The following is a 24,233-nucleotide window of genomic DNA, read 5'->3' as shown; positions in this document are numbered from 1 at the left end:
TTTACGGGGGGCCTCCCCCATGGCGCAGTGGTAGCGTCCTCGCCTTGTAATCAAGGGGTCCCGGGTTCGATACCCGGTGGAGGCACAAGTGGTTCGGATCCCACTTTAAACTGTAGGTCCAGTCCCGATTAGCCTTACTGTGCATAAAGTGGACTTAAAACACCAACTCAAACCAACTCCAAATTTACGGCGGTTATATTCTTCTTGAAAGGAAATCTTCTTCTTCTTTAAGGCTTCTTCTTTGATTATAGAATAGACTTCTTCTTCTTTTCTTCTTTGATTATAGAATAGGCTTCTTCTTCTTTTCTTCCTTCTATTTTAGGAAAAGGCTTCTTCTTCTTTTCCTTCTTCTAATGTATTGTCTTTCTTTTTAAAGCGTAATCTTATTTATTCTATATATGCGCTCGCTTTCCCCGCTTCTTTGGCAAACGATACAAGCTATACTTATAGAAAGAGTAGGGTCGACTAAACTGACAATAGCGCCACCTCCTCCTATGTAACGACCAAAGGGGAATAGCCCAGGATCGCTAACAGCAAGCGCTGCCTATGGCCCAGTGCGTCTAATAAGAAGCGCAACCGTAAGTGCTTTGGGGCGTCTAATTGAACAAATACAAAAGCTGACGATGTTCTCCTCGTCAGAGGATCAAAAAGAGATACATTTCTGAATTCATTTGCTCACTTAATAACTTTCCTAATTGTTTCATATATGAGCATGTTCTTAATTATCTTAATTTGCTATATACAACATTTTATTCACTCCTTCTATAATTTTTATACTCTTCCTTTATATATTTTTCATTTACTATAATATATATATATAATCGCTCTTCTCCGCTCCTAGTTTCTACAATTGGCTCTGCTCCTCTTTATATGGCGTGCTTCCATCTATCGTCGCTCTCGGGAAACATTTTTTCCTTGCACCTTTCATTGTGTCGTCGGAACTGGCACGTGTCAAGCCCGTATCACACGTAACTGGATTTCCAGTAGGTATTCCCTAGTCGGCGCTGGACTGGCTACCAATTTGCTAGTTTTCGCCTCACACGATACTTATCAGCATACTTGTCGATAAACTTTTGTTCCCATACGAGGGAAGTTGTAATGGCGGCCGAGTGAGATGTGAACAATGTATCACTTCACATTTTTAAAAGCCGATAACTATTCAACCGAGAGGAATAACGTTTCCTATAAAACGGTATTAGTACAAATCAATGGCGCTGCTTAAATACATACTTTACAACGTTTACTGTACACGTATGGAAGAATATTTTAGTTGTTTCAAATGTAAACAACGTGCACTCAGCGTTGATGGTGTAACTCAACGCGCCTTTCATGCTGTATACGTTATACATTGCTGGAGTAACACTCGGAAACCACAGACAAAATCGCTCCTTTTCAGACTCACAGATTATCTTCACATGGCGAAACTTTGCTCTGATTGGCTGTTCCACAGAATTCAGTCGAGGAAAGCAAGTAGCAATTAGAACATGTCCTATTCGTCCAAACCAGTCAAGCAGTCAGCCAGGCGGCCATGATTGCTACCTATAAAGTCAGTTCAGCGCCAACTAGGGCATTCCTACTAGAAATCCAGTTCCGTGTGATAGGGGCTTTAGAGAGAATTCACATGCGGAAGCGACAGGGACACGTGTCGCTTGGGGATTTGACCAATCGAAAGCCGGCTTGTGCGGCCTGCCATGCCGCTACGGCGTGTCGCGTGTTGCTTGTACAGGGCGGCCAGAATTAAAGTTGCCGTACTCAGAGACCCCCTGGAGCCCCGTCGAGGCATCGGATTGCGGTGAAGCTTAGTGTAGAGGCTATGAACACCGCTGTACCGATATAAACTCAAATTTCTTGTTGTAGTTACTCCAGCGCCACATAATAATTTCTTTAGACAAACTTTTTCAGTTCTTTCATCATTGCTTCGACCTTTTATGTAGGATATCTTCACTTCTAGAATTCTCTCATAAGGTTACTCCTCATAAAGACAGCAAAAATCTCATTTATGAAGAGTTTACTCTAGATTTATCATGTTGACGAAGAGTCCAACATTCGCTACCATATAGAAGAACCGTTTTGAAATTATGTTATGGTATCTAAATTCAATTTCTTTTCTCACTTATTTTCAAATTTCCAATTAATGTATTATATTTTATTCAATTTTTCTCAATGTCTTTTTGGTGTTCGAACTGTGAAATATGGCTTCCCAAACATACAAAGTCTGTTACCCTGTTCAATTATTTTGTCGTTTTTCCCTATTTTCACTTAGGAAGCTTCTTTGCCATTTACCCCCATTGACTTTGTTTTATCCTCTGAAATTTTCATGTAATTTGTAAGAATTCATTGAAATTTGAAAACAGACCCTTTCGCGTGCTGCCACCAATATCTGGTAGTCTTCAAACTGTTTGTAGCATTGTATTTCAGACATTATAATGATAATGATAATACTAGTGATAACAGTGCACTTTACATAGATTTTACCGTATTTCCGGCCTAAACCGCAAGAAATTAACACCGCGAATGTTACTGTTGATGGCAACATCCTGACAGCCGCGAAGTGTGCCGGCAGGAAATATGAGATGTGCAGAGACAGACCTATTAGCGATATTAAACGACCCACTTTTTCGGCCAAGTTTCTGGGCGCTGGCGACTGACTGCCCTCGTTTTCCCAATCGCCCCGTCCCCACCCACCCCTTCCTCCCCCTTCATCTTCTTGTGTTTTGTGCTCGATAACTCAGAGAAGAAAAACAGCACTTGCCATGCCTATGATAGGAGGCAGTTGGCTTTTCTGCGTCCCCATAAAGCAACGAACGCGGGAGAGGTCGCCGAACTCTTGCGTAACGCACGTACACACACACACACACACACACACACACATGCATGAATTCCCTGCCCTCCCGGTATGTCCTCGTTCTGTGGTCCCAGCTCGGGCTGATTTACGGAGCACCGTTGTGATTGGCAGGAGGCGATAATTTTAATTATTTTGGTTCTGCCTCTTCTGTAGACAGATATCCTCGAAAAATCCATTTTTCCTGCACAATTCCCACACGCTCATTTTTTCTATTCTATTTCCTCACAAAGCCATTTTTCCTCTGGAAATTTTCTGACGAGCATTTTCCGTAACAGATTCTGTCATGAAGACATTTCCTTCTGAATTATATTAGCAAAATATTAGAAACTTTAGAAATTCTTCCACCAATGAATTTTCCTTCAGAAATTCTCTTACGAAGGTATTTTTTTTCCTGTGTAAATTATCTCGTAAAGGCATTTTTTCTTTAGAAACTTTCTCACAAAGAAATTTCCTTCAGATATTCTCTCAGAAAACTGCTCTTCTTAAAAAAATCTCTAACTGTGACATGCTTCTCTCTCAAATTCTCTCACAAAACAAATTTCCTTCAGAAATTCTCCCACAAAGGCGCTTTTCCTTCAGAAATTCTCCCACAAAGGCGATTCTCCCTCAGAAATTTTCCCACAAAGGCGCTTTTCCTTCAGAAATTCTCCCACAAAGGCGCTTATCCCTCAGAAATTCTCCCACAAAGGTGCTTTCCCCTCAGAAATTCTCCCACAAAGGCGCTTTTCCCTCAGAAATTCTCCCACAAAGGTGCTTATCCCTCAGAAATTCTCCCACAAAGGCGCTTTTCCCTCAGAAATTCTCCCACAAAGGCGCTTTTTCTTCAGAAATTCTCCCACAAATACGCTTATCCCTCAGAAATTCTCCCACAATGGCGCTTTTCCCTCAGAAATTCTCCCACAAAGGCGCTTTTCCCTCAGAAATTCTCCCACAAAGGCGCTTTTCCTACAGAAATTCTCCCACAAAGGCGCTTTTCCCTCAGAAATTATTCCACAAAGGCGCTTATCCCTCAGAAATTCTCCCACAAAGGCGCTTTTCCCTCAGAAATTCTATCACAAAAGCACTTTTCTTCTGGAAATTCTACCACGCTGTTGTTTCATTTCATCTTGTCTCACCATGCTTATTTTCTTATTCAATATTGTTATTTTCCCACGCGATCACTTTTTCACCACATCATACTACTTATTTATTGTGTTTATTCACTAGCATTTGCCATTCCTCCTATCTTTCACCGTTCATTGTCTTCCTACGTCTCCTCTCGTCTTGCTTGGCTAGAGAATAGTGATGTTGAAATGATGTGCTTTTTCTCTGAAAGGAGGGTGTTGCTACTTATCGAAAGTCGATTCTCTGCGGAAATACCAATGAATTCTAACTATAGCGTAAAATGAACTTGAAGTTGAACGGCAACTATGGATTCCACACTAATATCGGTCATTTTCAATTATTTTTACGTGTCACCCCCTTCCCACCCCCGCCCCTAGGAGTGCCAGGGGTGTCTTGGAGTTGAACGGCATTGGGAGAGTCACTGTTACTCTTAGCGACCCAGAAAACTATGGATTCCACACTAATATCGGTCGTTTTAAATGTCACTCCCTTCTCTCTCCCCCCCGCCCCTAGGGGTGCCAGGGGTGTCTTACCCCCACAGTATTTCTTTCCATAAAGCAAGTGATATGTGTACCAAGTTTGGTTGAAATTGCTCCAGGCGTTCGAGAGTTATGCCGGAACAAACATACACACACATATACACAAATATATCCATTTTTATATACGTAATATATAGATTGTGCATAAACGATTGAGAAAAAAAAGATGCCATTAGATCCGCGGTGGTGTAGTCGGTAGGGTATCTTACTGCCACGGGCGAAATTGAAGGCGTGATTGGTTTCATTTGTGAATTTTTGCACCAATTCCTGCATGGAGCGGCTTTGGGGTTCACCTAGCCTCTATAAATAAGTGCCTGGGAACAACCCTAAGGGGTAAAGGCGGCCGGAGCGTGGTGCTGATCAAGCTGTTCTTTGACCGATACGTACCGCCAGAATATAAAGCACTCGATATCCATATTGATTCTAATGTTCATTATATTATTACGTCATGAATTTTCTGGTGACGTCCATACCTGTGTGTGTATTTATAAACAATTCCTGCGCGCACATGCCTACTTCATGACGCACGTGCCTTGTGTTCTTGTGAATGACGAAGGCACGAGCTGTCAGTAGAACTATCATCGCCGCGAAAAAGGTTAGGTTCGCGTGTCTGTCTACTTGTTGCACGCGAGACAACTCGAGTTTTGAGCGTCGGGGGTGATTTTTCTCTTGTTATTCCTGCGATGCTATCTGAGACTGTCACATCGACGAGACAGATGTCTCCCTCTCTCTCTCGCATAGCTGCTATGGTTCTCTTTTTCCCCTGCTGTCTCTCTTTTTCACTCCTTTCTGTTCTTGCTTCACTTTCCCTCTATTTACTCCCTTGTTTATTTTTTCTGTCATTGTCTGTCTCTTATTCTTCATCTCTTCTCAACCTCTTTCTTTCTTTATCTCTCACTTTTTTAGCCTCCCTCCTGTTTCTCTGCTTCTCTTACTCATTCTTTTCCCATTTCTATCTTTCCTTCCCTCTTTTCCTTCCTTCGTTTCCCTACACAGAAAAAACTGGTTTGTTTGGAATTACCAAAAAAGTTTGGTTGAGCTGTTTGGTTATGCTTTTTGTTTCCGATAACCAAATGTTACTTGTAATTACTAAATAATTTTGTTTAAGAATACCAAAAAATTTGGTCAGACAAAATATGGTACTCGTAAACAAAATGATACATATGTAAGTAAAGAGAAACAAAACGTTTGGTTAAATTTACTATATGTGCGTGAGCGTGCTTCCGAATTTGAAATAACGATTGTCCAGTTTCGTCGAGTGTAGTATGAAAGTCCCTTGCCGAAAATTGAAACTCATGTAGATAGGTAATTACTCGAAGCGAGTCTTTATGTTGCTGTGTAACCTAATATTCTGAAAGAAAGCTCAGAATATACTTACTTTATACTGAGTTTCCTACACCGGCCGCTAGATGGTTCTGTCAAAATGTGTACAAGAAATATAAGTTTTTGTACAACAAATAATGGTACGTTTGATTGTAATTATAGTGAAAAATTGTGCTTTAACATTCTTCGAAAGATATATGAACATCATAGCTACAAATTGAAGAAGAAAATGTACTGCAGTGAATAAAAGTGAATCTCCCATGAGCAACCTTTTCATTCTGGACTATATAAGTAGAAGGTAAGTGTGTAGCAGAAAAACAAACTCTTGAACATCGGTTTTTCACGTGAGCTTTCTATTCTGAGTGTGTGTTTTGAGATCAGTACAAACTATTCACCCTACCTAAAATTAGCCACATTTAAGTAATTATGAATAAATTATTTAACAAATCGTTTGGTAATTTTGACTAAATTATTTGGTTTTCCTAAACAAATGGGCTGCATTTTGTTAGATTTACCAAAATAATATTTGGTTTTGGTAACCAAAAAATTGTTTACGACAAACAAATAGAAATTGACCAAATCTTTTGGTAATGGTGAACAATTGTTTGGTTGATGCCTATTTAAACAAACGTTTTGTTCACCACTACCATTTTTTTGGTTAATCCAAACAAACATTTTTCTCTGTGTATTTCTTTCTTCTGTTTATTTCTTGCTAATGTTATTATCCCTGTTTCAATATTTCATATATTTCTTCCTCTGTTTCACTATCAATTTCTACCATTTCTAATCAAACACTTCTCTCGTTCGAGACCTTATTAAACGATTTTTAAAATAGAGTTATAACAAAACACGTTTATTAATTAATATTGTATTGTTGTTACGCGAATAGATAAACAGACGACATAAGAATAGAGATATAACAGCACGTATTCAATGTATAGCTCACTTGTAGTTAAGATCGGCATAATTTGTATAAAAACAAGAGGCCCGGCAAAGAAATTCATGTCAAATAGTTCAAAAACAAAAAAGGATTTTAGAGCCTGTTGGTCAAACAAGTTCCTGATTAATATTGTATGCATATTATCATAAATAGTAGCGTGCAAGCATCAGTGGCGCAACCACAGGGGGCATTGCCCCCCCCCCAACCTTGGTCGGAAATGAATTCTAGGGGGGCCAACATTGACGGTCAAGTGTACCTGCTGGGGACAATGACCGCCCAGAACTTCAAATTTTATGCAAATAAAAAATACTTTTCTTAGTCTTATCAAGCTCAGAACGATCTAAATGAAAAAAGTTGTAACATTGATTGATTGATTTATGTTTTTGTTTAAAGTCTACTCTATGCACAAAAAGCCTAATTGAGACTGGGCCTATAGCTTAAAATGGGTTCCGAACCACTGTGCCTCCACCGGGTATCGAACCCAGGACCCCTTGATCACAAGGCGACGATGTTACCACTACACCATCGGGAGGCACAAAAGTTGTAAGTCATATAATGCCATGGCGTTCGTGAAATTATTTGCGCCCTACTAAATTAATATTGATTTCAGCCTGCAAAAAAATTGGATCCGAAAATTTTCTTGTTCGCTTCGCTCGCAAATTATGTTTCTTCGCTGTAATGCTTTGTAAATCACCACACGGAGAGAACGGATTAGTTGCAGGGGCAAAATATATTTGGTTCCACAATATTTCGTACGGTTAACCAAAGTTTAGTTACACCTACAAAGTGACTGTTTACATAAACCATTTGGTTTAGTTCTCTTAACAATCATACTTGTTTGAAGTTAGTTTTGTCCATTGAAACAGCCATTTTGTTGTTTGACGTTCTGTTTGTATTTTGAAACAGATATTTTGTTCCTTGAACAAAAAGAACGTGATTCTCTTACTGGCAAGTGTGACAAGAAAAACATGGCGGATCTCGGAAACGAAGTATCGATTCTTTTGAAGTTGTGGGGCTTTGAAGGTCTAATTCCTACATTTGCTGGTAAGTGGAACAGTTTTAAATAGAAATCATAATATGTGAAAAACATAAATATTAATTTGCGTACAGGCGTACGAGTTGAAATGCATATTTTCGAGTCTGCCACATCGGTGTCGGTTTTGTCTCTCGTATTTTAATCTCTACTAATTAATCAAGTATGTACTATTTAATCATACAGTATAGAGAATATAATGCATTACATGTGGCGCAAGTGTGTTTTGCGTTTACATAGGCGTGGTAGCTCAGTCTGCGTAGCATCTTTACTACCATGCGGACAACATGGGTTTGATTCTCGGGCCAGGAACCTTTCCCGCCCAAGTTCATTTTGTTTTATTCAGATTTCATGATACTAAGAATGCAATTTTCGCATGGTTCGACTTTCATTTACGTCTGTTAACACATACTGCAGAGTTTTAGCCAATAGATGCTTTCGTGGTTGTTAGGCAGGTCAGGTTTGGTTCTCTTAGCATTAACATAAAGTCCCTAAATGCATGCTACTAAGCTTCCGAATTATTTCTACATTAATTCCCATTGGTCTACGATACTTACAGTCGCTTGTTAACGGAAAATACATTGTCCATGGCAAGCGTGCTTGTTTGCGTAAGGTAATTTTTAAGTTGTTTTGGTACTTGTTTACTATCCTTCGGACACATTTATTTATTTTTACATAAGAAACTACTTACCGTAATAAGTTCCTGTAGCATTGTCGAACATCGGGAAGGTGTTTTGTGTGATGTGGGAATGTTTCATAGCTGAAATTCATGTTGTTCGTTGAAAATTAATTCTCCAACGGAGAATAGCTAGCCCCATGAACCATTGGTGCGTGGATAGGTTAGTTCTGTTAGGTTAGGAAACATAGTTAAAATTTGGTGTCGTGTTAGTATCAGGATCTAGAAATTGGAAATAATTGCGAACCATTGGCGCGTGGTTAGGTTAGTTCTGTTAGGTTAGGAAACATAGTTCAAATTTCATCAAAACAACATTGGGAACGAGTTTACAATACCGGACCACTCTCCAATTTCTATGAAATTTCGCCTACTCACTAATTGTGAACTCCTAATCACGAATCTGCATGTAATAATTGGCGGTCAAGTATGGAAATCGAGAAAAAATGAAATAAACTATGTTTTCTTAACGTAACGTAACCCTACCATAAGAACAATAGCTGCACGGAAGACGCCATTTTCCCAACATGAAGAAATCAACAGGCAAGATAAGGTATAGTTTTCTTAGCTAAAATATTAATTTTTCTTTGTATTTATGCTAATGGAACCTAACCTAACAGGCCTAACCTAACCTCGTAGGCATTCCTCGTCTGTCGTCAACAAGATTGTTGTGCGTAAAGGAAGACCATTAGCTAATTAATTGCGAAAGAAAGATGGTTCCGAATTGCTGTGTATGGACAATCACCGTGGTAAATCGCAAGGTTATTTTACAAGTTGTACACGTAAATGTACAATTTTAACAAGTGACCGCCAAATATGAACTACAGATACGTCATCAGGACACCGAAATTAGTAAGTAGGCGAAATTTGATAGAAATTGGAGAGTGGTCCGGTATTGTAAACTCATGCCCAACATTGATACACCTTCAGGAATGTTCCGCGAAGCAGATACGTAAGTACGAATGTCAAAAATTGACGAAACGAAAATATTAGAGGTGTCCGAAGGATAGTAAATTTTTACCCTACTTTCAATTTACTTCATGCACTTAAAACATCAGTTACATTAAATAATTGATGCCATGGTAGCCAACTGAGGGTTCCATATTCCAGTCCTGGTCGAGGCAGTGTTCCTTTGGGAGTGTCTGTGCATCAATTTAATCAAATAACAATTCATCGTTTCTATTGAGATTAGCCAAAAGTGATGTAAAAGAAGGAATTAAATAACTCGTTGTGATTCCTGTTTTTGATAATTGTTCATTTCTAGTATCATGTGCATAATAGAATTCTGGGTACTTGAGTATTATACCGACTACCTCATTTGCCTATGTTAAATTATATTCCCCTCGCAAACATGATTTTGTCGATCCTGAAACTAGCTAATACTCTTAACCTAACCTAACCAGGTAGTATGTATAATACTAAAGTACTGAATTCTGTTTGCAGAAATATTGGATCCCTATCTAATAGCACCCTTACCACCGTCACAGAAACCACATCATAAATATCATAAATAACCATTAATTAAAATCACTGTTGTCAACTCTTGTGTCTGTTTTATAACCTCACTTACCATTCATTTTCAAAACAATTTTGTGTTAGTGGTTAAGGTTACAAACTTGTATTCAGAACCTTTAACAATGGCAAAGGCCACTTAGGTTACATAAAGAATGGCCTCATGCTGAACCTCATTCATGCCACTTCATCCCTTCACCTTTTCATCAAGATTAATGAAATAGGAATAACCAGTGCTTATAAAAACAAACAAACCACCATACATTTGAAGAAAAAGATGGCTTCTGTTGTAACAAGAAAGAGACAGAAATGCTGTATTCTGACACAGCCCTGGATTTTCTAAATTAAACTTTCTTACTTATTCTTCCAAAATTTTGCTATATTTGTTTTCAGAGCATGAAATAGACATAGGTGCATTGTGCATGCTCACTGCAGATCATCTCAGAGAACTTATTCCAAAAATCGGCAGAAGAGCAATTTTTATGAAAAAACTTGAAGAATACAGAGAACAAGTAAAACTAACATCTACAGGGTACTTACTTGATACGCCTAAAGAAGTATGTAACCTAACTGTCATATATTTCTACACTTCAGTTTCTTGTTTCTTACTTGCTAGTCCTACAGAGGTATGTAATTTAATGTCTCATATTTCCCTCATCAAAATTGAGAACCAACTTGGTGAACTACTCCATTAACTGCTCAACACCGAGGTTTCCAATTTTGAGTCTTTACAATGTATGCATATACTTTTCTCTTCTTCCATTTCATGTTAAATTTACAAGAAATGTTATGTGTGACTTTCTTTTTTGACTTAAATTTTATAACCTCGATTATGCAATACGAGTGCATGGGGGAAAGAAATATGTCAGGTTTTACGTTTCAACGCAGAACACCTGGGAATGTAGTTACAGCTTATTCTTCCCTTCATCTTGTCCATCCTTTTTGTTTAATACCATTTTTAACCTGCAGGGCATGATGCTCTGAAGGTGACCTGATGAGCTTGAAATGAATACATTTTACATTTTGAACTAGTGTTCACATATTTATTTTAATGTTGTTACTAAACTGCATGGGTATTTATAAAATGTGCATCCAAAGAGTTGTGAAGGCTAAAAATAAACAGATAAGCCTAACATGGTGATAAAAAACAACAATAATGATGAAAAGAAGGGACCATGTAAGATAAGTTATGTGATTTCCTTCTCTATTGAATCATGAATTAAAGTAAAAATTATCAGAATTATCCAAATGGTTTTTCCTTTTCATGTATAACTAAGAAGCATTAAACATTTTTTGTATGTAAACAATAAAAGTTACATATTTATTTTTACATTTTTTTTTAAATTTAGGTGCAATCTTCATCAGCTGAAACTTTGACAAATACACCAGCTGGTAGTACTATAAGTGAGAACTACATAGATGAATTTGATGTGTGCTGTGAAGATACAAGTGTAAATAATGTGAAACCTGAGGGTGGAATAGCAGAATATAGCATAAATGTACCTGAGACATCTGGAAGCATTCCAGTTAAAATACAAGAACCATTTACGTCACAAAACATTTTGGATATCTTACAAGGAAGTGGAAGTGGAAGATTTGTCCTTGGGACATATGAGACAGGAAAATCACTAAATCGTAAGACCAGAGGTCTGCTCGTTGATATCATCATCAACCATTTATTACAGAATCCTAATGTGTAAGTTTTTGCTTGAAACATTCTCTCTGAGTTTTAGAACTACCCCACTAAAGTATATTTTATGAGATGCCTATTATCAGGGACAAAGCTCATTTTGCAAATTCCACTTGAACAAAAAAAAAAAAGGAAAAGACGTCTGGTAAACAGTGACTAGTGTGTTTATTTAGTGAAAAGGAACATTATGCAATACCAGTAGCTTTTTTCAGTAGTTGACAAAAATATCTTGATCATTTGTGTTTGACAGAAGTGTAGTGTAGATAACTTGCACTTGCAAATGAAAATACAACAGCATCATTTAATAGCTGAAATGACTGCGGAAGACTATATTTGCATTAACCCAGTAAATTCACTTATGAAGAATACCAGATTTTTTTTTCAGGTAAAAATAGAACTGACAATAGTGAAATTTCATTGCCATAGACTCATATTTTACCTCACGTCTACAGAACTCATACCAGTGTGTAATTTATGCCCAAATTTTAGAATTTTATGCACATAAAGCATAGCCTGGACATAAATGTCACTTACACTATTTTTAATCTTGTGAAGAACTGTACCATGGATTTGGCATTGTTTATTATGAGCATTCTTATATTTAGGCGTAAGTACTATTACAATGACAGCCAGCCTCCCTGATGGCACAATGGTAGCGTCGTTGCCTTGTAATCAAGAGGACACTGGTTCTATACCCGGTGGGGCACATATCGGTTCAGATCCGACTCTAAACTGTAGGTCCAGTCCCAATTAGCCTTACTGTGCATAAAGTGGACTTAAAAAAGACCAACTCAATCTACAATGACAGCCATTTAACCTGTTCCCATTTCTTTATTGTCAGTTCAGCAGAGTTACTTTTCTTCTTGCAGCAAGGTTACTGGATGCTGGCTTATTATTTTTTTTATTAGTTATGTAAAGATACATCATGTAAATATTCATGAGATGACTACTCGGAGCATGATAACAGCTTTGGTCACCATGATATTCATTACCAAAGATAGATATCCAAAGAAGAATCTAATTAATAGTAGTGTTATGAGTGTACTTTTGGTGGAACGTAAGAAAAACATGACTATCGTGTACCGATTGCCTATAGTATTAACTAGAACAGGTCAAGTATCAAACAAAATAAACACATACATGATTATTTTTCGGACTTTTAGTGTACAGAAATGAACACACACACACACACACACACACACACACACACACACACACACACAATGCTTTGAAAGGTATGACGAAAGGAAAGTAATGATGAGTACAATGTGCATTTAAATGTCTGTACATGTTTTTGTTTGATTATGATACTACAGGAATTCTAACTTCCTAAAATTCGATCTGACAAACAAATATTACAGAACAGAAGTAAAATAACTCCACATTTTATTAATGAACAAGTTTTAGTATTGCCTCAAACTTTTAATTATGTAGAAATATAATTAAACCATTGCTACAGAGGGGAGATACCACATTCTTATCTCATCTCTAATTTTGTATTTTGCAGACGCCTGCGAAATGACCAATTTGAAAGTATAGCAGAAAGTATAGTGTCTATATTCCAGACAGAAAGTGTTTCAGTTTATTATATTCCTCCAGTTAAAAAGAGAGATAGCAGAGTGAACAAATCCTGTATATCAAAGGGAAAGTTGGTGGACAAATACAGAAATAAATTTCGAGAATTGAGAAGTGTTGGGATTCTAGGCAGTGTATCCAGGACAATAGGCCTATCAGAAAAATCAGCAATTGATGTGGATACTACTATTTCAGGTAATTTCATAAATTTTGTCTGAATTATGATATTTAATGTGTGTTTTTCATCAACTTAAAAATTTTCCATTTCTTTATCCTTTTTATTTGTTTAACAGTGTAAATGTTCTCTAAAACCCATTGTACCATTTTACAAAGATTTGCGATAACAAATCTGTTACATGTAGTCACCTATTTTCTGCAGAGTAAGGCAGATTTAATTTTTAGTAAATGGGGACATACATATTAATTTGTGAAGTTCTTGAAAGGTTCTTAAAAGAACCCTTGATTTGACTTAAAGTAGTATGGAATAGAGTTAAATGTGCTGTTATTCATTGATATGTTCCATTTGTAATGAAATTATAACATGGACGAAAAATGAAATGAAGAGTGCAAATCAAAGTCTTATAGGGCATGGTGGGAATGCCATCACATTGTAATCTGGTTCAATTCCCAGATAAGGCACAGTGCACTGGCAATAGCATTATGAGATTGTAATTTTTTCAGTTCTTATAGTTTTCTCATTACTGTGATTGATATTATACATAATTTACATTATTTTCATTATTATGTGTATCATTATGGAAGTTCAGAAATTTATCGGAGTGGAAACTATTGTGTAATATTTCCATATTCTCTGTTTATCTTAAAGACGAACAAGAAAACAGCAAGTCCTGGCTGGCAAATAGTTGCGAACCATGGCCAGAAGTACTAAAACATTGGAAGAATACTTGGAGCATGAGGCAGGAACAGAATCTGAAAAGTGATGGAAGCACAGTGCAACATTTTATAAAGGATTGGCCAGTACTACAGCACAGCTTGGGATATACATTGGTAAGCACACATCTCATTTCTTAATAAATGAATAAGTTGAAAGATTTGTAAAAATTGGAAGTGTTCAATGCTTTGTACAAATTAAACATTTGTGCTTTTTATTGTCCCATTTTTTGTTATATTATTTGGGTGCCACACACATCTATCTTTCCCAGGAGCTTCGTTTTCATATTTTCTGCTGGTGTATACAGTATTTCCAGTGCTGTTTATATATATTAGGATAATTTGTGACTATATTTTTTATAATTTATCGTAATGATGTTATCGTATTGGTAAAATATGTCTACAGTACATATTCTCTCATAGGGGTTTGTAGGTAAGGAAAAGTTACATGTGCATATTGCATTGTGCCATGAAGGCACATTTAGGGGATGCGGGGGTTAGGGCCCTACAAAGTGGTGACGATTAGCCATTTTTGCTCCAGTATTAGGGCCTCGTAATGCTAAGCCTCGTCAACTAAAAAGTAGTAAACTCTCCTTGCCCCCCCCCCCCCAAGTTTTAAAGGTGATGTGATCAGCACCAGGCTGTGGCCACCTTTACTTCCCAGGGTTACCCCAGGTACCTATTTATATTCGGCTGAGTGAACCCCAGAGTCACTTTATGCAGGGACAAGGCCAAAAGATCTCTGATCTTACATCACCCACCCCAGGAATGGAACCTGGGTCTCTGATGTAGCAGTAAAATGCCATAAGACCACTGTGACTCCAGTTCTCTCACTAATAGCATATAGGTTGTAACTTTGTAGTTATGGGATGAATGTATGAGACAAGGAAGGCAGTGTATCCCAGAATATTAGGAAGTGGCTCTATGTTTTTGTTGTTTCTTTTTTTCTTCTTTTTTTTTTTTTTGCTGTGGTGGAAATGAAGAAAAGATAAAGGAACAATCATATATCGGAAGAGACTGGGTGACGAGGGTCAGTTTTCTTACTGCCTTAATGCAACTAACATGATTTCAAAAGGTATATGTGGGCAGTATGATTAATATCCTCCTAACCATTCACATTAAAAGACTTGAGACACTGTAAGATATTTACATTCACTTGATGTAAAAAATCCTGGTCATGGTGTATTGTCGATTTCACAATATGGGATAGAAGCACAGGACAAAGCTGTATAGAAATAAATACATCTACTTTTGTTCTGTCTTTTGATTGCTACTTATGTATATTACTACTTTTTTTTTTTTTTTTTGTCTTTATATAGATAGAATCAGACTTTGAACAGGCACATCCAGAAAGTGTATTTGAACTTCTGACACAATGGGAAACTTTTTTCCAGAATTTAAGATCCTTAAAAAGTGGCTCAACAGATGTCAATTATATGAAACTAGTGTCGTTGTTAGATGGTGCTAATTTAAGTGATGGTAAGTTCAGAGTTTCATCATATTTCACCTGTATGATAAGAATGAAAAGAAAGAAATTATTCATTTCAAAAGCTAGGAATGAATACTTTATCAAATTCTAATTGGAGAAGGAATGGACGTATTTCATTATATACACTGTTGGTTGTTATTAATCTTAAAATTTTTAAAGAAAATATAAGTGAAAACGAAACGGATTAAAAGTTGTTGGAAGTGTTTTTGATTTTCTTGCAATATACACCATTACAATTTACTCATTTACACCGATGTACTTGTCTTGCAAGATTGCCTCTTTAAAAGAACCCTTGACTTTACTTAATGTAGTATGGCATAAAGATAAATGTGCTCTTATTCACGATAGGTTAAATTTTTCGATGGCGCAGTGGTAGCGCCATCGCCTTGTAATCAAGAGGTCCCGGGTTCGATACCCGGTGGAACCATACAGTGGTTCGGATCCCACTTTAAACTGTAGGTCCAGTCCCGATTAGCTTTCTGTACATAAAGTGGACTTAAACACCAACTCAACTCAATGTTCAATTTTTAATTAAACTATAACATGTTACCATTGCTTTTGAAGAGATAGTGTTTAGTTCTTCATAAATCATATACCATATTTCTAGAAAGTGCTCAGGAGTCAGAAGTTTAGTGGACTGCTGTTTATCCATAATTATATAAATATTTCAAATAGAAGCATGCAGGTTATATTATTCAATTAATTCAGTAACATATTCTGCCTGCATGCTTCCAGTAGGTCTAGATAATATTAAGTATTTTTGTTAATGGATAATATTTTCCTTTGAAACATTTTCAAATTTTGCATTGAGAAAATGTTGAGGATGTGTAATCAATTACCTAAGTACCCTATTGGAACTATAATTTCAGATTCAAAGCATACAGTGCAAATCATGTTGCTTCCTTATATGCAACCACCTCCAGGGAGAATCAGGAGTGTGAGAAAGCAATGGAAACCATCCGTCCTGGAAAGCCAGGAAGGAATTATATGTCATGCAAAGGTATTTTTGTTCACAATTCTTTCCATATAGATAATGTAGTCTCAGTTAGGGGTATTGGTGTAAAGAACTCATAGCATTGGAGTAGACAGCCATATAGTAGCTTGATAACTACATGGCCTCTGCTTGGCTGACTCACTACTCAAGGTGGTGTTCCAGGTTCAAATTTTAATATAATGCTTGACAATTAGCAGATCTCCCACGTAACTGATGCAAGCCAAGTGGGAGGCAAACATTTTTGGTGTTGATTCAGCATTGTGATGTCAATAGGAAATCTACATCGTAAGAAATAGAGCTCTGATTTAAAAAAGACAGATAACAGAGGGAGTGAGATTCGATGCAATGGGCTGCTGTTTCACAGAGTTGGAAGCTCGGAATGTGTACTTAGTGTGAAAATTAATTTTCACGTGAATGGTATCTTATATCATTACCAGTCACCATAATGCGTAAGATAAATAACCACATATTTTTTGCATTCCTTTTAACAATTACACACACACACACAGACACATATACAGAAGGAAGAGAGAGACAGAGAGGAAGTAATCTAGACTTCAGTGTCACACTTGTGGAATGTAGTGTTCACTTTTAGAAAATTTTAAATACGGCATCACAAATATATTCAACTTTCCATTTTATAACTTAGTATTACAGGTATTCTTATATTTTTGAGGGGAGGGGGTGTCTCCAAGCATCACGACAAAAAATGTTCATTTACTTGTAATAACTGTTAAGTTATGAAAAGGAAACCACAATGCAAGCAATATGTACAGCAGGATGCATAAGTATTCCCAAGCAAATGGTCCCAGAACGTGTTTATTCTCTTTTTCAGTGATTGAAACAAAATACCAAACGAGCTGCTAACAACTTCTACACCAGCATACATTCACAGCCAGTCCTTAAAAACACGTCGGATGCAAGAGAAAAATGAATGGAAATAGTCATGGGTGATTTGCCAAGGAATACTTATGCATCCCACTGTATATACAATATGTGTAAATTGATAACATTTTGGATTAAATAAATGCTAAAAAAAAATGCAAATTCCATATTGTTTATTTTGAACTGGACCTACAGTGTAAAGTGGGATTTGAACCACTGTCTCTATGTTACAGAATGTTATCTTGAAAATACATTCTGCAGCAAATATTTCCTTACATGTAAGTCTTGAATGTTTTCTTTATATTTATTTCAACATGTTTGAGGGTCATAGAATTTTGTAATTCTGATTGAACTGACCAACCAACCGGCTATGTGTATTTATTGTATTTTTTCTTTCTGTATTAGATTCCTGGAGACATTAACAGACTGAAATACAACAAGGTGCAAAAAATGCAGAATATAGGCCTCACAGTGCAGCCTTACATAATTGTAGTTGGGCCATCAGTGACTGAAATTCAGAGTTGTTATGTAAATATTGACAGCACATTGTACAAGATGACTTCAGTTTTGAAGAGCTTGGATATATGTTTTAAGGCTTTTCATGTTCTCAATGCATCATATCCTCCAGAATCAGAACATATCTGGTTACTTATTCAGCTGGCAATCTATCACATAACAACAAAATGGGATTCAAAAATTCCAAGAGTGTTTGAAGCACTCAGTGCTCTCCAGTGCATTCAGTGAAGGTGCAGTTTGCTGAGAAAGAGAAACTAATTTTGATCTTAACAAATAAAAGTATTCAATATGTTGTGTAATATGTAATGAAAGTGTAATATGTAGTGATAGTGTAAAATGTAGTGTAAATATGTGTAAGTGCATTATAGTTGATTCTTCCATGTAATATTCTTGCACATCAATATGTTTACTTGCTATAGGTGCAAAAAAACTTTGGGTACTCCTAAATTGCTTCTTTGGCACATAAGTTACAAGCATTCTGGCACTTATTTGACTGCCTATCATTGTGCTCAAGGAACTTGTCAAAGAAGTTTCCAAAATGCATACACGTTTCGGAGACATCTAGAAACTAAACATTGTAGAAATAATGTTGCAGTTACTTATACTATGCCACAGATATCTGGGACAGTGTGTCAAGAATTTCCTGCAGCTAACAGTGGTCCTAAAAGTACAAGCACCAATGTAAATTCACTGAAGTCTGTACCTATTAACAGGTTTGTAAATTCATTGCATGCTTCTGCTGTATCGTTTATTGCTAAACTATACAGTAATTCCAGCTACACAAGAAACCAAGTTCAGGAAACAATAGAATATTGTACAGATTTTTTACGCTACGGGTTACTTGACTTTCTGACTTGTAAAATTGAGCCTCTTCTGGTTGATAAATCAAATGAGACAACGGAAGATATGAGATGTTTATTGCAATCTGTGATGGATCCTTTTGATAAATTACATACAGAACATCTCAGGTTCAAATATTTTACAGAATCAAAATTTCTCATTAAACCTAGCCAGTTTAAAATCGGTGAATCTATCTGTAACAAAAGAAAATGTGGCCAAGTAGTTTTGGATATTGAGCATCACTATGGACAGTTCATTTCCATGAGTAAAGTGTTAAAAATCTTTTTGGAATTACCAGGGGTCTTAGACGATATATTTAAAAATATGTATACCCTCTCAGATTGCGAGGAACCTATAACACATTACATACAAGGTCAATTCTGGAGGCAGAGGGAGAAACAATATGAATATGAAATTCCATTGTTTTTATATTTTGATGATTTTGAAGTAGATAACCCATTGAGCGGTCACGCTGGTAAAAATAAGTTAGGCGCAGTGTATTATATAGTGGGTGGATTATCTGCAGAGTATTTGTCAACATTAGAAAATATTTTCTTGGCTTTGCTGTTTCACAGTACAGATAGGAGTACTTTTGGCAATGAGTCTGTATTCAAGGAGCTAAAAAAAGAGCTTGTGTCATTGGAAATTCATGGGTTAACAGTTAATCACAATGGATTAGAAAAGCAGTTGCATTTTAAGGTAAGTTTGATACTAAGAGCTAATCTTGGCATGAATTCTATTTTTGGGTTCATTGAGAACTTCTCAGGAAATTTTCCCTGTAGATTCTGCAAAGCGCACAAGAATTTTGATACAGCAACTTGAAACCGAAAAAGCAGAGTTGATGAGAAATGAACAGAATTATGAAGCTGATGTTTTAGTAAACAATTATACCGAAACAGGAATTAAAGAAGAATGCATATGGAATGCACTTCCTGGTTTTCATGTCACAAAGAATGCTGCTGTGGATATCATGCATGACATTCTTGAAGGGATTTGTAGGTATGATATGGCTAGAATAGTAAAAAAAATAATTGAAAATAAGTACTGTACATTAGAAACTCTTAATGATAGGCTAAAATTCTTTGATTACGGCTTATCTGAAACAAGTAATATACCACCAAAGATTACGATGGAACATCTGAAGAAGGGTCAAATTATGTACTCAGCTTCTGAAATGCTTTGTTTTGTGCGTTATTTTGGTCTGTTGATAGGTGATCTTGTGCCTTCGGATAATGATTTTTGGTGTTTATATGTTGTACTTGCAGAAATTGTAGAAATTGTAACATCTCGAACTTACCAAAGTAGCATTTGCATATTGTTGGAGGCACTAATAGCTGAGCATAATTTTCTGTACAAAGAATTGTTCAAGGAGAATCTCAAGCCAAAGCACCATTTTCTTACCCATTATCCACAAATAATGAATAGAATTGGGCCCTTGATAAATATTTGGTGCATGCGTTTTGAAGGCAAACATAGAACACTGAAATGTTATGCACATGTTGTTGCCTCAAGGCGAAATATAGCCTATACATTAGCCTTGAAACATCAATTGCAATTCTGTTTTAGAACTCATAGTAGAAAAGGATTACAAATAGAAGTTGTTTACGGACCTGGAGACAGTATTAATGTTAAAGACATTCCGAATTTCAATCATTTCAGTCATAGAGTACCAGTTAATTTAAAGGAACAAGTTTATTCATGCTTGTCAGTAAATGTAAGAGGGATAGATTACAAAGTAGGGGATGTTTTGCTCATTTCTTTTGAATCAGATGAACCACTATTTGGTAAGATACAATATATTTTGGGAGATGACAATAAAAGTGTAAATTTTGTTGTAACATTAATGAAAACAATTGGTTTGAATTCTCATGTATTTGCATATGAAGTAGAGCATACTAATGAGTGGTATATCTTTGTTTATGACAGTGTATGTCAATATTCTCCAAGTAATGTTCACATTTCAGGTACTGGCAAGAAATATATATCAGTGAAAAGTAGCTTTTGAAACTCCACTATGTTTCTTAATTTCATATATGTATCAATGTAATTTAATTATAGTTCAGTTATTTTCTAAAGTAATTTTGTACAACTACTGTAACATTAATGAAAATGTCCTCAGTAGTAAATTTTGTGTACTTGTGCACTGGACTTGTACCATTAAAAGAGTATCATAATTTGTTTTCTTTAATTTCCATTTTCTTTTAAATTCATTGAATATTTTTCTGTGTTAAAAATAAACTGGTGCCTCGCGTAACAAACATCCTACATAACAAACATCAGCACGAGATGGAAAATGTCCCACATTGCAAACTGTGCATAAATATAATCACACATGATTAACCCATCAGCAGATGTAGGTCATTATCTTGCATGAGAAGCATGTGGGGTACTCTATTTCATCTACTAGCAGCGACCAGGCTATATAATTCGTTAAAAACGATTGTTGTAAATACACTAAAAAAGAGACCGATCAAAACATGAAATGCTGAAATAATAATGAATTAGATATTTGTACTTGCATATATACTGTTATGTGTGTACTTTTTATAACTATTGTGTGTACAATATTTTCTATAACTTCTAAATTAAACAATCCTAGCATTGAAGGTATTTTGATATTCCCAGCATTATTTTTTTTTATTTTGCAATGTTCAGAGATTTTTTTTTACCTGGCTTGGGAATAGATTAAAATTATTGCTATGTACTCTCTCCTGGGAATCTTTTGGGCTAGACAGTGTATATCGGCAGAGAAGGGGACAAAGTGAACAGGTGGAAAAAAAAGCAGTACACGCTGCTGCAAAGGCTGGCAACTGAAGTCACTATCCCCAACCATGCAATTCCATTGCCTGTCACATTGGTGGAGCCCTCTCGAGTCACCATTTGTGCAGAGACTTGTTTTTATTTGCTCACTCCTGAGATTCCCGGAACAGAGTATAGTGACCTGTGAGAAACAGTGTTCTGCTCAATGAACATCCTGGAACAGATTTTGTTCATTATTCGAGACACCAGTTTGTTTGTGTGTGGATATGTATATGAGTGCAAGATGAAATAGGTCTCTGAACTGAAGTCACTTTGCCATGTTTTTCACAACCAGCTGATTTGGTATTTGATGCTGCTGCACTATACCCTAGCCATTCTTAATTGTTTTTTTAAATTCCTCATACTGAAGTGTTTATTATTACGTTAAGGTGGTATTTTTTTTTTCAATGTCACTGCACAGAAATTGAGTAGACCACATACATTTTGTAGCTAGAGTGAAATATGCCATAAAACATGATGCAAAAAATTATAGTGAGATTGCAATGTGTCATTGATTGATTGATTTGTTGTTTTAAGTCCACTTTATGCACAGACTGGCTAATCGGTACTGGACCTACAGTTCAAAGTGGGATACGAACCACTGTGTGCCTCCACCGGGTAATGAACCTGGGACCCCTTGATTACAAAGTGACGACGCTACCACTGTGCCACGGGCCCGCAATGTGTCATTGCAACATATACAAGACAGTACCTCAAAATATAGTTCCCCTTTTTTCGCTAAGTGCATAGCATTAGTGTCGATTTTTTACATCCATGGTAACCTGTGGTAACTTGATGATTCAGTTTGTAGGACGTCCAACTACCATACAAGATACCTCGTTCTGATGATCATATCTGTTTCTCTCGGATAAAAAAAAAGAGAGGAAATTTTTCGTCTGTCCTAGTAGAAGTAGCTGTGGCACTCATCTGGCCTCACATCAGGGGGTGTAGGGATGTGCAAAGGGGGCTATAGCATGGTTCTGATCATCTCCACTTTCAAATATGGAAAAGAAATATATGCTTCCATGCCCCCTTCGCATCTGCATATAATAACAGGGAATATCTTTCCAAGGATGGAAATAAAGACTTGTAACGGAGGGAGGATAACTTAATTTAGACCCATACATCATACATGCATAAGCGTAACTTGGGACTTGTATGAACTTGAGGCTTAACTTTTGGGGGCCAGAGTCGAAAAGTTCTTCATCCCATAAAAATAGTGTCCAGGATTATTTGCTAAATAATTGTTATATTTGCATAATTATAAATATATCGTATTATTTATTACTTACCTTCTCAGGTCTTAGGATGATGATAAAAGTATCCTTAACTTGTAAATGTTAACAAACCTGAAACTTTTAGGAGGGCAAGCACCCCCCCCCCCTTGCCCCACCAAGTTACACCAATGCATACATGTGTGTGTGTGAGAGAGTGGTATACATATTATGTAAAAAAAATATATATAACAAATGAATTTCACAATAGTATATATTAAAAAAATAGAGTGTGAAATCCTTTTAAACAGGGGGACAATTCCCCCCACCACAACAATTTTGTCCTACAAAAATCCAGTTGGTAAAGGAATTTGTTTGCTTCTTTACAAATACCGCATTTTTTTTATATGAAATATATACCTAAGTATATGCATCTATACTACAGGGTGGCTTAATAAGTCACTTAACACCCTCAGTACAAGGCTACTGCGGTATGGAATTTGAAATTGGCGATGACCAATCGTTATCTGGCCAAGGGGGAACCACATTGACGCCACCCACACGGTCGGCGGCCATCTTGATGTTCGCCATCTTGAATTCAACTTCAGAATTTTAAATGGGAAGGGGGTCGTGCGACATATCAAAATGGGCTAGAATTTCACGAGAAATGCAATGGTGAAGGTTTTTCGACGTATCTTTAACCAGTAAAAAGATATGACTGAATTCTTGTACCAATTTGCTCCTTTTCGAGGTGTTAGAAAAATGCCTTAAAATTTGTTTAGCCCTTCGGTAATGCATCGAGATCAAAGTGACGTCTATGGAGAGACGTTCGCATGCCATTGCACATTATTTTAATCGGATACATCCATGAAGAGCTGTGCATTTTGAATGGTTGTCGCGAACAATTTACAGTATGACGCTTACATTGAATTAAAAGTCCTTCACAGTGACAAGGCTAATGTTTATGTTCATAAGGAAGTTCATAAACAGAATATGTGACCCTTGTCATCTGATAACTAACTTTGGACAAAAACTGGTTCATAACGTTCCCATAAGTGTTCTGGTGTTCTTCCCTATTGAAAAAACTCTGTCAAAAGTACCTTCTTCCATAAGCAAGGATGAAAAAAACTGTTTATTTAACAAATCCAAGTAGCCCTAAGCATTTAAGGTTCCGTTGATGGAAAATTGACTAACGAATCGTGTTCCACACAGCACGCCACACCATTAACTTACCAACACTAACCATTCAACTTTGATCTGTCGAAAATGGGTTATCAGATAAAAATCATCGAATATTCTGTTTATGAACTTTCTTATGAACATAAACATTAGCCTTGTCACTGTGAAGGACTTTTAATTCAATGTAAGCGT

General features: G+C 36.6%; 2 protein-coding genes across 2 annotated transcripts in view; both read left to right on the top strand.

The window, feature by feature from the left end:
* Positions 1-7,719: 7,719 nt before the first annotated feature.
* Positions 7,720-19,303, top strand: LOC145988957 (uncharacterized). Its single transcript, XM_083124260.1, has 8 exons — positions 7,720-7,795; positions 10,363-10,526; positions 11,319-11,665; positions 13,167-13,429; positions 14,061-14,242; positions 15,445-15,604; positions 16,484-16,614; positions 17,899-19,303. Exons 1-8 carry the CDS (start codon positions 7,720-7,722, stop codon positions 18,235-18,237), a joined length of 1,662 nt encoding a protein of 553 aa, XP_082980386.1. The 3' UTR covers positions 18,238-19,303.
* The window catches only part of LOC145988956 (uncharacterized), a 21,713-nt gene continuing 15,838 nt past the window's right edge, over positions 18,359-24,233 (top strand). Inside the window, exons 1-2 of the mRNA XM_083124259.1 lie at positions 18,359-18,362; positions 19,632-20,336. Of these exons, the coding sequence (XP_082980385.1) occupies positions 18,359-18,362; positions 19,632-20,336 (709 nt within the window). The remainder of the gene's footprint in view (positions 18,363-19,631; positions 20,337-24,233) is intronic.

Source organism: Lepisma saccharinum, chromosome 6, assembly GCF_977018435.1.
Source record: "Lepisma saccharinum chromosome 6, izLepSacc3.1, whole genome shotgun sequence".
In the NCBI taxonomy this organism is placed as follows: domain Eukaryota; kingdom Metazoa; phylum Arthropoda; class Insecta; order Zygentoma; family Lepismatidae; genus Lepisma; species Lepisma saccharinum.
The sequence above is the reverse complement of the archived record's forward strand: the minus strand, read 5'-3'. Positions and strand labels throughout refer to the sequence as shown.